Source organism: Felis catus, chromosome D4 (assembly GCF_018350175.1).
Source record: "Felis catus isolate Fca126 chromosome D4, F.catus_Fca126_mat1.0, whole genome shotgun sequence".
Classification (NCBI taxonomy): domain Eukaryota; kingdom Metazoa; phylum Chordata; class Mammalia; order Carnivora; family Felidae; genus Felis; species Felis catus.
In genome coordinates this window covers 58,829,483-58,845,000 of record NC_058380.1, presented here as the reverse complement: position 1 = coordinate 58,845,000, position 15,518 = coordinate 58,829,483, and the positions used below count along the sequence as shown (strand labels likewise).

The 15,518-nt window shown below is 34.0% G+C and overlaps 1 protein-coding gene across 4 annotated transcripts in view; it reads right to left on the bottom strand.

Moving 5' to 3' along the window:
• The window catches only part of ZCCHC7 (zinc finger CCHC-type containing 7), a 254,447-nt gene that overhangs the window by 18,398 nt on the left and 220,531 nt on the right, over nucleotides 1-15,518 (bottom strand). For all 4 annotated transcript variants that reach the window (XM_045043122.1, XM_006939290.5, XM_006939289.4 and 1 more), the window contains one exon: nucleotides 11,667-11,702. In XM_045043122.1, coding sequence (XP_044899057.1) covers nucleotides 11,667-11,702 — 36 coding nt within the window. The remainder of the gene's footprint in view (nucleotides 1-11,666; nucleotides 11,703-15,518) is intronic.

Sequence of the window (15,518 nt, the reverse complement as noted above, 5' to 3'; positions counted from 1 at the left end):
TGATATTTTCTCTGTTAAAAAAAAACTACATGAAATAATTAGTCCAGGTCATGAAAACATGAGAAAGGTACCAGACACTGGTGAAAATGAAAATTGCAAAAAATTGCATCTCTCATGGTTTAGCTGAGAGTAATTTGCTTTATTGGAAAATGGATTCTAAAACAGTGTTCATTTGAACTACAGCAGAATGAAAAGTGTCGCTTTATTGATTTGATATTTTCTATACACATCTAACTTCCTCCTTACACCTCTTTCAGATACTAAGTTTTACAAACCAATGGGTCGAAGGTTGCAAATGACCAGTGGTAAGACCATTGATTATTCAAGGCCTTTCAGTACTGTGTGTTTGTATACGTGTATCTTCATTTTATGTAACCAAGAGTATAAGGGATTGCCTGAGTCAGTATCTTTTTCACTAAGTTGAAACTATACTAAAGGAATACCAAGAGATGTAAATTGTTGGGAACTCTCAATACTGAAAAGATGGTATATATTCACAACATTAAGCGTTAGGCAAAAGTCTAAAAGGCGATATATATGAAGACTAAAATAAATGAAGCACAGGTTTCATAAAAAGAAGCTATTAAACTTATTTATCACTTTTCTTTCTGTAAATGAGATCCCACCCTACATTTCCCCCTACCCCCCCCCGAAAAAAAAAAAAAAACCAACAACAAAAAAAGAAAACCTCAGTAAGCAGAGAACAATGAGCATATGCAAGACAGTAAGGATCACAGTAATTCACTCCCTGAATGCTCCAAATCTTCATGGCTTAAAAAGCATCCCAATTTTCTCCAAAGGTAGTGGCATTTATTCACTGGGCCATAGCTAATTTTACATGGAATGCAAAAATGTTAGTTTAAGTTTAATTTACCACCCTATTTAAATATTTCCAATGTAGCTCTCAAACTGCAGGGCTATCCCTCCGTCTATTTTAATTTTAAAGTAAGTTAGCAAAGGCTTCCTTCTTAATCCCCAGGGACTACCTACACAGTGACACGAACGCGCAAATTTATGACAGCAACATAAATGCTCTTCTGAAGTAATGTGCAACATTAAGTGAAAATCGTTTCCTGGAAAGATATTATAGGTATCTATATTTTATTTGCCATCTTAAACATATCTGGGTCTTTATGGCCTTATTTTAAAAATGTATTTCCTTTTTATATTTCCTGGTGCAAATGGACTGCATAAATAAGCAATGTGCTATGAGGCTTCAGACCAGCCGATAAAACCTTTCAATTTTCATGCCAGCTTCTTCTTTTGTAATTCAAATCCGCCTGGAAACTGGCAGCTCTGAAAACTGAAACAAGCGCTGCCACAAATACCTTGTAATGCTATCGACCTTGTCTGCCCGTGCAGTGAGAGCGGGGGCCGCGGATGTGTCTGCAGCCATCCAGATAACACAACTCATTTTTGGGGGGGGGGGGAGGGTGGGGATAACAGGAGCCAGCCCCAGACTGTGCACCAAAAGCAGTCATTACCAGGCGCGCTGGAGAATAAGTCTCTTCAAAATACACAGTGCATTTAAAAACCACATATGAGGCTGAGCCACTGCTGTCATTACCAATTTTAATTTCGCTCCTTCAGTTTGCCAGCCAGATAAACTCTTTAGTGCTGTTTTTTAATCTATTTGCCACATTTTAGGTTTAAGATTATAGTAATATGGACAGGAGAAGGAATCACTTTTAGGGGAAATAAAGAAATAGATCCGCTTATCGGCGCCCATCAGAAAGTTCATTAATCAGCCAGGCTTTGTGCCCTCTAAATTGAAAGGTTAAATAATCCTCTCAGGAATATTTCTCGGCCCCTCCGCCAATTGTCCGGAGAGGAGCTGCCATTCATAGCACGCGGGATCGGTGACAGGGTATCTTACCACTGTTTGGACCCCAAACAATGATGGACAAATGGCCTGGTTTACAAAGAACCTTTTAGTACGCGGATGGAAAAGGGACCACAAGCTTTGAAGCAGGGTGGAGGGATGAGGAGGGTGTGAAGACAGGATGTGGGGGAAGGGACAGAAAAGAACACATACATGTGTGAATCCATGGATACTTCATCTGAAGGTTTATTGGGGTAGACTATAAAACATAGAAACCACATTAGTATATATCTTCCAACCATACGAACTACTTAACATATTCAAATTTGCTTATATATTTTGCATATAATGGTATATAAACCATCACTGGAAAACTGTAGAATAATAGAACTGTAGCTCTGTTATATTTATTAGCTACAACACAGAGGATTCAAATAAACACCAGTATTTTCATTTTTACCATAACTTCACATGACTCACAACACACAGCATTCCCCCTCCCCATCCAAACCCGCTTATTCATGTGAAATACTCTTAACCCACAGTCACAAAGGCAGAGAACTCCACAGCTGGAAGGACCTGTCTAAAGAGGGGGAAAGTAATGCTTTTTTTGCTATCTTAGCTCCTGCTTGTCTTTAAAATAAAGAACAACAGGGAATAGGAACGCGCTTTGCAAGAATACAAATCACAGGCATTGAGAAGATGCTTAATTTTGTGTTGTCTTTTTTGCTGGACCTATGTGAGAATAAACACAGTGTAGAAGTGGTGGAGCTCTTACACCTCCACATCTTGCTGTGAAATCAGGCTCGTTTCTGGCATCAGTCATGTGAAGGCATGAAGCAGTTTTATCTAAAGTACAAAAAAACTGAGATGCTATTTTCACCTGATTAACATAAACCCTCTACCCCTATAGAACTGGTTTACGTGTGAGTGGGAATTACTTGATTTCATATTAAAATCAATATATATTAAAAAGCAAAAGATTTATATAATTTCATTTGCTTATGATAGATGACTATATTCAGATGACACTGAAGTTACCATTTAAGAACTGAATGTTTACTAATGTATATAGTTAGATCATATATTTTTCAAAATCAGTATTTCTTTACATGGCACAAATTTTATACAGTCATTTTCATTAGGAGAAGAAGTAGCCTAAGTATCTTTTGTGACCTACTTCTTAAATGTCTTTATAATGATTTTTTTTGAGCAAATCGAATTAAAAAAAAAGTTTGCTATACTTAGACATTACCTACATTTCTAGAAAGGAGGATAAACAATTAGAAAACGAAAAGCGAGGTAAATAATTTTGTTAACAAAAGACAGTCCTTGTGAGTATTTTAACTTCAGTAATTATAAAAAGGAAACATTTTTAGGAGACAGAAAGTAAAGAGGTCATTATGAATCGCCTCATTTTAGGTAAACAATAGTCTTCTCAAAAGACATTACAATAGTCTGAGTTTGGGCTATTAGCCCAGAGGTCATCTCTACAGGTGCGAGGTGTCTATGGGTTTGCTTTATTGGAGCTCACACAGTGTTGAATATGGGCTATGTGCTAAGTACTGTGCCAAGTACTTTACACTTATTGACTCATTACATACTTACAACAAGAAGGCACCATTCCCATTTTTCAGATGAAGAAACCAAGGATCTTAGAAGCCAAATATTTTGACTAGGTTTGACTATCTAGTAAATTAAAGAGACAGAATTTGAGCCAATGTCTGATCTCAAAGCTGGCATTCTTTTCTCTGTAATAAACATCCCCTAGTAATTTCCTCTGAATGAGTTTGCCACTCCAAATCAAGGGTGTTTCTTAAGGACTTTACTGCATGTTTCTTAAGGACTTTAGTAAACAAGGAGGAAATGTGGTATAGTTATAAATAAAGGAAATGGGAGAGATCCAAGAGAGATAAATTTGAGATTTTACTGTATGAACAAAGTTAATAAATGATCCAAAATTTAGTTCCCCTAAGTGAAAAGAAAATTTAGTTCCCCTAAGTGAAAGAAAAGAAATACATGTAAAGAACAGTATTTATATAAAATCGGCATTTATAGAGATGGGTATATTACAAAGTTATAAAGATGACCTCATAATCCATATAATAGATTTGATTTCATATGACTTTTGAAAAAGGAATGAAACTAATGTGGTAGCTGGGGTGCCTGGGTGGTTCAGTTGGTTAAGCCTCCAACTCTTGATTTTGGCTTATGTCATGGTTTCATGGTTCATGGGCTTGAACCCTGCATCGGGCCGTAGTGAAGAGCGTACTTGGGATTCTCTCTCCCCCTCACTCTGCCCCTCTCTCACTCACACATGCTCGCTCTCTCTCTCTCAAAATAAGTAAATAAACTAAAAAAAAGAAAAAAGAAGGGATGCCTTGGTGGCTCAGTCAGTTGAGCATCTGACTTCGGCTCAGGTCATGATCTCACAGTTCATGGGTTTGAGCCCCGCATGGGGCTCTGTGCTGACAGCTCAGGGCCTAGAGCCTGCTTCAGATTGTCTCTCTCTGCTCCTCCCCCACTTGTGTCCTCTCAAAAATAAATTAAAAAATAAAAAAAAAATAATTTGGTAGCTTTATTACCATTTGACACACACACATGAATTCTTTTTACAAAGCTAGCAGGGATTTCTGAACATTGCCAGGGAAAAACTCCTATTTGAAATGTGATCTACCAGTATACTGGCATATCAATTAAGGCAAAGGCCTATATTAATTCCAAAGATACTAAAAAACTTTTTGATCAAATGTCTCTAAACATGTGGCATTTTTCTTCATATAATATTTTTGGTATTTCCAAAAAACTAAGGACGTTGGCCCTAAATGACCATTGCTGAGTTCTATTTTGTTGCAAAAAAATTACATATGTACAAAAACATAACTCCCATGACTTTCTTGTATGTGGAGATCAAATGGCAAATGAATTTCAAGTCTAAAATCTGACTGATTTTATCAATAGTTCATTAACCTTTAGTCATTTAAGAGATTTTGCTTTTAAAATCTTAAACTTAATTCAATTTAAGATTACTAATACAGTTTATACTGTAACAGAACATACAACACTAGTTCAGAGAGACTATTCATATCAACAAGTCAAGGGATTCTTTCAGGAGTCTTTTCCTGAAGATTATTCAAATGATTGACCAAAACCCTTAAAGGTTATGGTTGACCATGACTGTGAGTAACTAAGTGATTCCTAAATACTTAAGACCTGTTAGGAATTACTGTAATCTACCATGTCATTTACATGCATGACTACTAGAAGGAAAGTTTAATACAAATATTATTGGTCCAGTATGCTTTATCTACTTTTATTCTTGCACTGGAATGTCCAGAGAAGATTATGATAAACTCAATCAGTTGGGATATATTTATTTAAGGAATGACATGAATCACCTGTTCAAAACACACATGAAAAAGAATCACTTAAATATACAAAAGTATTCTAAATACTACTTCTACTCTCTTTATGTATGGTTAACGTGACCAAGAATAGGCATCATTTAACATTCCAGATTTTTAAACTACAACTTACTTTATAGTCAGATACTATACAGTATTAAACTGCAGTTTGAACATTTTCAGGCTACCTGTTTATATTCATTTTTGTTATAACAGGGGCACTATTTAAAAGTGTAGAGTTGTGAGTGAAAAACAACAACAGTTTCATTTGGGATTAAATGAATAATGTATGTGTTCCTCAAGAAGAATAGGCTTTAAAAATGTTATATATAGTAAAAATATAAATACTTACAAATAGAATTTAATCACTACAGAATTTAAGTATCAATTTAAGTATCAAAAAGGTGAACATACCTAGGGAAGAGAGAGAAGGGTAGTAAAAAGTTCAAATGTAATTTAGATCTTTTTATCATCCTCAGGAGAAACATTTGCCAACAGGAAAGAAAAGGAAGACCGTAATGAGTATTCCCTTAAATTTGTAAAACAGAAGTAACACTTGAAGCCAGCCCATATTGTAAATATGTAAGTCCTAAATATAATGAATGGTCTTTGCCCCCAGCTACTCAAGGCAGACAAAAAGGCACAGGGACTGTCAAATGAGAAAAGTTAGTTGTTATAGTAGAGCTTCAGTTTCAATCAGTTTATTACTGAACAACATGTGCTACCAAGAAGATGAGCAGAAATGGTGAGGGGTTATTTGGACATATCTTCAGATATTTAGAAGATGGCAAAAACACAGCCGCATCTAGGCCAAAACATTTTTATAATGAATCTTTTAAAAATTGTGTGAATGCTGCATACTTTTCATTGCCTGATTACCTGAAATACTTATATTTACAACAGAACTAATGTTATAAAACACTTGATAATAAAAATATTAACACAGGAAAAAAAACATACTCAAAATACGCCATATTGATTTCTCATTTAAAACAAATTAATGTTTGCATTAAAACATTGATAAAATAAGTTGGAAATTTTCTCTGAAGGGGATGACACCTCAGTACTTCTTAGAAAAGAAGAAAGTATGAAGGTTTTCCTATGTGCTTCAATAAATACAAATAAATTTAATATCTAAATCTAAATTTTATTCTATTCCCATTTTTATAAATAAGTTTGTGTACATACCATCTCTAAATTTCTGAGGATAACACTGTGAGAGGAAAAATAACATGTGCATTTGTAATTCACAGTGTTCACTTTTTCCCCCTCTTCCTTTTACAGAAGCTTTAGAAAATTGCTTTTTGATGATTTAGCAAATTGTATTTATTTTTAAATGAATCTCATTTATTGAAATTGATAATTCCAGGTTTCATTTGCCTTGAAATTGCATTTTCCAATTGCTTCCAATGATAAGTTCTAGAAAAACGTGGTCCAGCATGACACTGAAATAAAGACTTAAAAATAAAACTCAGGTGACCTACTCTGTAAGTGTAGTAATTACATTTATAGCAAATTCTAAATATGGTAAGATTGAAGTAAAAAAATTGCTAGCTAAATGTTGACACTAAATTCTTTAGAGAACAAGTTGAGTACTTAAATAAATATAAAAGTATTCACATACATTTTCCATCTGAAAAATATTTTACAATTTTAGTCACAGTTCAAACGTATCTTCTATCTCTGTCACCATATATGAAGTATTAGAAAACAGTCATCAGTGCTCATTCAGAAATTCTTTTTATTCAGATGCCAAGTAACTTGAAACATAAAGCGGTCTGATATATTTTATAGTAAGTACTACAATGAGAAGACGGCCCCGAGGTACTACAAAACAGTCCTGTTCCTTCTGAATCATCAGAGCATGATTACACTCACCTCAGCAGCATTTCAGTGTTAAGGACATTTTTAATGAAAACTAAATCTCTGAAAATTTGACAGAGATGTAATATCTCAATAGCAACACTTAACCAATCAAAACACTGAAATAGCAACACCAGCTACAGAGGGGGGAACCCCTACAGTTTAAACAAGGGTGCTCCTGGTTCTTGAGGCAGTTGGCAAACTGAACTGAACTAGCAAAGAGCTTCCAAAATGAATTTGCAAAGTGTTAGTTTATGATAATCTGTACGCCAGGCCTCAAGATATGGTACAAGAAAAAAAAAAAGTTGATTTAAATAATTCTAAAACAGAGTGAGGCCTAGTTCTCACTCTTCTATGGAGTTCTTCTAACACTTTAAAATACAACGTGTAACCAGTTCTATTTTCTTAAACACACACATGAAAAAAGACATGTCACTTGGTATCTACTGTGGATGGGGTTCTTGCGGGTGTTGCGGTTCTGCTCATGTAGCCGAAGAGCTCCCAGAAAGAGGTGTAGGACTCCCAACATGTATTCAATTAAGAGAAAAAGAGGGACTTTTTCCCCCTACAAAAAGAAAAGATTCTGGATTGAGGCTGACTTTTGGAAATTTTGTATTTTTAAAAACCCACTTTAGTTTTAGGCAGTTAGAAAACTGTTACCCATCCTATCTTCATCACAATTGTAGGATAAAGACTTTTGGATAACTATAGCCTCACAACCAAATCCCACTTTATTATTCCTTCCTTTTGGACTACAAAACATCGCTCTAAAGTTAAATTTAAATCTGTTCACATTTAGGGTTACTTACTTTAGAGTAACATTCTTGTTTAGTGTAAAACTCTCATTTCCATAATGTGAAAACCCAGAAAATACATTTCTAAAGTAATGTTTCCAGGTAAGGAGAGAAAACTGAGTGGTAAGATGAAACAATATTGTTAATTATGGTCCACACTCTGACACTCAAATGGTTCAGGTAAGACAGTATCGATTACTAGTAAACTCTGGTCACAAGCTTTTTCCTAGGCTAGACAGGAAAGCAAGGAAACCATACTCCTTACCGTTTCCCTGACAGCAAGCATTTTACTTTTTGAAGTGAAGTCTAGGCATTTGAAACACTATATATAAAGAAACCATTTAAAAGGTAATTCTTCCAAAAAGGTTACATTTGCTTCCTATTTAAACTTTTAGTTAAAGTAAAAGGTGGTAGGTTGTAACATTTTAACAATGCACACAAAGCAATCCAGGCGCAAAATTAAACATAAAAGATGCATTGTCCTTTTTGATTCTTAACACACACACAGCCCCCAGATAGCAAACTCCTGGTTACTTTTTTAAAGTAAGTAGATTAAAAACAAGATTAACAAAATGTCCAAAGCATGTCAAATTATAGCCTCTACTAGTTAAAAATTCTGTTGGTTGTAAAACTCTGTTGGTGGCCATTTTGGCCTAGGATTTTTAATATAAATGAAACTAGAAATGACAGGGAATGGGGGAAGGGGTTTTCCTTCTTGAATAAAGAGGGAAATTTTTTTATCTAGAATGAGTTATCTGAAACATGAAAAAGAATATTCAAAGTCAGGCTTTACCAAAACCTGAAAATATAACAGAAAGTAAAATACAAGAACAATGCTATAGTATTGAAGATTTAAAAAACGTTATAAACATTTCTGAAGGAGGTAAATACATAAACTAATTGGGGAAATTACTTAATTGCTAAATAAAATCATAGATTTTTCTTTTTCCTATGCAGAGCTCCAAAGTGATCATCTAAAGTCATTAAATTACATGACAATTTTATAGCCATAGCCAAATTAGTTGTTATAATATGCATGCACACACATTCACACACACATCTATCTATCTATATAGTATCTTTTTATTAGAGTTTTACTGGCATGTACCCTTTAGAATGATGGTCTTAGTTTTTTTTTTTTTTGTTTTTTTTTTTTTTTTAATGTAGTGAAGTCCAGTCAAGTTTGGCTAAAAAGCTGTTCTATTCAGATACAAGTTGTTAAGGAAACTTTATTTCATCTCATTTAATTGCTGAAAATAGTGAACATTTTCTCTTCTTTAACTTTTGTCTTACTTTTAGAATGTGTTTTAAGAAATTTATGATTTGGAACATTTTGCAAGTCCACTTACACCATTCAGCTTCACCACCACTGTTGTGTATTTGAGAAATAACACTCTATTTAACCTATAAACTGTTTTTTTTTTTTAAAGAAAGAGAGCAATTCCCAAATAGACCTTAAATTACAGTTGTTAAACTTGAGGCTGTGTAAATGTCCTTCTAGTCTTACTGATAAAAACCAGATAAAAGTAACTGAAAAGTTCTCATTTTCAAACTGGATATACTAATCAATTTATTCCCCCCAAAGCACAGTTCATTTTGGGTAAGAAATGGACATTTTGGGTTAGAAAAACAAATGGATCAATGATTCAATGCGGAAATTTCCAGAGTTTTAGGAAGAGTGGTTTAAAGGAATGTACAGTGGCAATTCTAACCTAGGCTTCATTACTTGGTCATTGCTGAGTGATGCCACATTCACATGTGAGGGCTACTATAAGTCAATAGATGGCAGTCCATCGCCTAGTAAAAGAGCTGAAGATGACTAAACTCACCATGCATCCTGCTTTTATTCAAGATTAAATACTGCTTAATTACACACATTTGGATTTGCCTATCTACATAATTATTTAACTTTTATTCTAGATGAAAATTGATACTGATATATACATGTTTATAAGTGTACTAGCTTAGCATGTATATTTGCATAGTAAACTAATTCTAAATTACCAATTACTAACTTCGACTTGATAATTATAAATTGTGATAGTTACCTTCAATATTATTTTGAAAACTAATCAGAATTCCAGATTGAGAAAAATGGATTTTTCAAAATAATTTTGTTATACCTATAAATAGAATATATTGTAACTCTCTAAAAGAGAAATTCATTTTGTTTTCATTTATTTTTTCCCAACTATTCTCTTTACAATTTATGTTTTTCAAAAGCTACACTATTAAACAAACCTTCAAATATTTGTTATACTAAATACCAATTTCTGTTCTTCTATGACAGCTATATTAAAGAATATAGGTGCAAGTAATGAAAACAGTGGCTTTAAAATAGTACTTCCCACATGTCAAGTTTTCAAGATTGGAATTCTCTAACTTAGGGGAAAAGGGAAAAGAAACAGTGTCAAATCCATTAGGCTGTAATTTAATAAAAATACTGATTAAAAAAACTGCTATATAATTACAAAAAGTGACTACCATTTTGAAAAATATATGACTGGATTTCAATCAAGTTTAGGCTATAAGGATTTCACCATAGTATGTTAGGATAAAAAAATTGCTATATAAGTATAAATACAATGTATCCATAAGAGTTACACCTAGAACATATATGTGTAACGTATATAGGGGGATACGTGTGTGCGCGCGCGTGTGTATTTTGGTATAACACTAAATATTTTCACAAAACCCAATTTGGGACTGAAGGACAGTTGAGGAATTACAGCTTTCTACTGAGAATCTTTACATAAATTGAATAGTGATAACAATATGAAAACAAACCATCGGGCATTGTTCATTGCTTCTTGGGCCTGTGACAGTCTTATTGGTAGTCTGAGTCACTGCTTGGTTTACTTTTTATTTCTATAAGGGGAGAGCAGTAAGAAGACATGTTTTGTAAAAACTTCGTCCTTTCTATTTTTACTCACTGTCTTCCTATAACCAAACCCTCTTAATACGTTAAACCTTAAGGAAGAGCTTTTATAATACTGTTGCAACTGCAGAACTACAAGAATACTTTTTATTATCTCATCTTGCGCAGCATAACACATTTAATATATTAAAAAATGACTACTATGGTGAATTATTGAAATTATTGAAGCTGAATATTAAAAATAAACTGACTTCATAATATTGAGCACTAGCCAATTGATTCCATAGTAAATTATGTTTTCTACTTCTACTTAGCCTAAATTCACAATAAAAGGAAACCAGAGAATTGAATAACTTGAATGGTATTAAGCAGATGTTTATACACTTTGAATAAGTCAAGAGGAGCTTAAGGATATGACAGTTGAATTGTTCTATGCAAAAGATACACTAAGCTTTTCTTAGCTTCATTAAAAAAAATATGTGCAAAAATTTCAATTAAAGTCAGAAAAATGATTATGGAAGATATGATGGACTGTATGCTTAGGGACCGTAGATAATACAACACTTTAAAGACACTGGATTACTATTATTTTTTATGGCTCCTAGCATACTTTTTCCCTTTAATTTCATGAGTGTAGTGTAGGAAGATGCAGAAATATCATGATGTAATCATTAAATGATGTGAGTAATAAAAAACAAACTCTTTTCAGAACAGGAAGATATAGAACAGAGCACTGGGCAGGGAAGAAGAGAAAAAGTATATTATTGCTTTCTCAGTGCAAAAACTCTTGGATGTTTATTATCTTCCAGTAGAAGATGCTTGTCTATATTTTATGGTCAGCAGTTCAGAGAAGGATAAATAGGCTAGGTCTTGGGGAAAATAAAAAAAAAGGTGTTTCTACTCACCGTTAGGTGATACTGCCTCCAGATTTCTGGGCAAGCCTGGAAAATAAAAATATTGATCAGCTGGGAGCATGAAACAAGGTACTTTACAGCCTGTTGGTTTTGGCATAACCCAGCATCCACCGGTGTCGGTCACAGGAAAATAAGAAGCTTAACAGAAAGGGTCTGCATTTCAGCTTCAAAAACCTGGCTAGACAGTTTAATTGAATTTTACACTGGTTTAACACACTCCCTGCCATTGTCAGAAAGCCAGTAACAAAGTTTTCTCTCTCTTTTTTTCTTTTCAGGTTAGAAGTTTTGGGCACTAAGATGTGATTAAGAGCCATAACTCAGTTAAACTGATAAATGAACAGCAGTGGTCAAAATCAGTAAGAATCACTAAATACACCTTTTAAAAGAACATTTAGAACCTTGGTAGTATGATTAAAAAAAAAAAAACAATTTAATAGCAACGGCTTTAAAGAAGCCTTTGCTGTGGTTATATATTTCTGATGTCTGTTGCCATCTTTTTACCTAATCATTGGCTGCTGACCTATGAAATAGGGTAAAGAGAGAATTACACCAAAACTAAACTAAAAACAACCTCAATCTAAAGTCCATGCCTTTTCCCTTTAAAGCTGTCTCCTCCATCTGTACATTTATAGGCAAATTACTTTAAAAAACCAATAAAAAAACCTCAATAACTTTGTAAAAGAATAGGTAACAAAACAAAAACAACCACAAGCAATAGCAGCAGCAACAACAAACACAGTTAGGAGGCATTTTCTTATGGGCACAAATACAAATCCTCTTTCCTTATACTTAAATTATGACTCTGCTAAGGAAACACTTTTCTAACCAAGTTCTTATATTTTCTTGGTCTGCTGTCTTCTGAGAAAAAGAACAGCTGATGACAGTATTTTTTATAATTATATTACAGCAACAATTTAAATATATTAAACCACCAAGCTAAGTAAATGACAATTCTTAAAGTAAATGTGAATTTATGACTTTTGTTTTAATATGTGTATCTACATACATATGCATGTATATACACACACATATGCATGCCTAAAATTAGAATGAGTTGAGTCTTTCTTAAACCTTTATCATCTTTGACTTACACCTTGAACAATTCTTTACCTGATTTGTCATTCCTCTTTCGTTTATTTTTCAGGCTAGTGATAAAACTAATGAAGATAATTCATATAATCTAAAAATATTATGGGTGTGGAAATAATTCAGAAAATAATTTTTGAATGGCAAAACCTCTTCTGATTATATCATCATAAGTGATTAGACAAAAAAAGAATAGAAAGTTCTAACCATGCTGAAAATTTTATCCATCATGTATTTTAAGTTTAACTATCCTATGTCCTTTTCTAAAGAAAGGACATACCTTTCTAAAGAAAGGACATACCTTTCTAAAGAAAGGTATGTAAATTAGACTATTTAGCGGTCAGCTTTCCAACTTCAAAGTCATATTCTTGCAAACTAAAGTGTCTGACTAAAAAAAGCCACTTGAACACAGTGATTTCTGGATGAACAGCACTGATCTAAAGGAAACTATTTTTAAGAAGTATAAAGTAGCTTTGGAAGGCAAAAATTATGTTAGGTACCAAATAACAGTCACAAACTTGTAGGTTACAAAGGTTCTTAATAAAACATATATATATATATATATATATATATATATATATATATATATATATGTATATATGTATATATTAATTTATTTAAATAAACATATTTACACTCAAAGATCTAATGTACAATATACCTTTAAATATTCATTTCCTACCTTCTATCATAAGCTTTTTGCTATGTATCTATAATTTGAGTTGGATCACGGTAGAGATAAGCAAGCAGTTATTTATACATTAGTTATGGATAGTTCTTGATTACCACAATGTCCTCAGAATAATACGGTTGAAAAATCACAATCACTGAGTTGTCATACACTGGCAGAATGCCACCCTACCATGTGACCTTTTCTTGTATTGCAGCAATTTAGTAATAAAAGAAAGAATTACTTGGGTTTTTGAACAATCATCTGATTGCTCTGTACACGAAGATGATGCCTGATAGGGAAAATTAGTAGGGAGAGACATGAAACTTCTTTTCTCTTGTTAGACAATAGTATTACAATTTAAAAAAATCCCATCTTATCTCCTATAGTACTTTTACTCAACATTCCCATGCATAGTTTCATTTTACTATTTTCTATTTAACATATGTCTATGTAAAGTTAAAATGAAGAAATATTTTTCACTTAAAAATAGGGGCCAATAGAAAGCTCACGTCTTTAATTCTAAGTATATGACATTCTAAGACTTAGGACTGTTATCACTAATACATTTTTGAAGCGTTAATTTTTTTGCTTGTTGTGGCTTCTGCTTCTTATCATTCCTTCATCACTGCACATATTTGTCTTTTTATCCAACGGAATGCCATACTATCCATATTTATTTATCTGCTGCACAGAAAATGTAGACAAAATACAGTAATTTCTAAAGCAAGGGGCTTATTACAACGGGAACTCATGAAAAAATTTATCTGAAAGTATTTGAAACGAATGACGAGCCTGCCATGGAACTGATCTAAGATGAAAATGTAACAAATTATCAAAATACAACTGTATTTATTGGTTGTCCTGGTGATCTCACCTTCCTGGCACTTAGATGGATAGCAACCCAAAGAGCCTCCTCAAGTCTCACAACTGAAAACACACAAAGTGTACTTGTACATCTGTTTTAGCAATGTGCTACATTGTTTGCCAACTTTTGCCCAACTAGTTTTCCCCTCTATTGTATTTTGTATAATAAACCATACATGAATAACTGAGTGTTATTATTCATAAAATTCAAAGATGAATCAACACAGTTTGCCACACCAGATGAATTGAGAGTTTATATTGTGCATTTCAACCCATATTGAATTTTATCAGGTGCTAATTATTGTTTTACGAGAACAACGGCTTAGTGCATCTGTTGTTTAATTCCCACTTCCCTATTCTCAAATGTGAACATCAAAGAAAATAAAACACTCAATCTTAAACAGCCCCTGACAGCAGACCAAGACTCAAGTGCTCAATAGACAAGGCCCTTGCCACCAGTTCTCATATTTCCACAACAATGAACAAACACAAAAACAGCACTAAGCGGCCTTTCCTCCTCCTCAGCTCCCCTTGGCCAGTTGTCTGCCTTGTACTAGAGAGAGCCCTTGAACGCAGCCCTGCTGGGAACACAGCACAGGAGAAAGGATTAGCCTTACTAACATGCTAGCATTTGCAAAAGGGAAGAAAAAAAACCCCAGTACTGTATTTGGTATATGAATAACCAAAATGTATGAGCTGACAAGAGACCAGGACAGGCCTGTGGCTCCCCGGGAGAAAATGTAGCTGTGATGAGTGACAGGGCTTTCAGGAAATATGTTCACAATCACAGACAGTGAAGGCCATGACCTAGATCGTTTAAGAGCTTGTCTTGTCAAATTATCAAAAGCTTCTTCCTCTCTGAATAAAGAGTGACATAAGTGAGTGTCAGAAAGCTGCAGGCTGACAAGCCAAGCATACAATAACAGAATGCACGTCACATACATGCTGAACACCGCCACTGCTAGCGGCAAATCTTAATGAGAGCGCGGCCAGCCCAGGAGACTTGGGTCCCTGCTGGCACAGCTACTCATCTCACAAAAATCCTTCAGCTCCAAGTCAGTTAGGCTCTGACACGACAACTACAATTACGAAACACAACTTTTTAACAGAATCCTCTGGTGCTTTGTCAAAGCCTCTGTTGTTAGGAGCTGGCCCCCTCAAGTCACTGCGGCAAAACAAAAGATTTAATAAAACAAGCAATATTCATTGATGGTGAATAA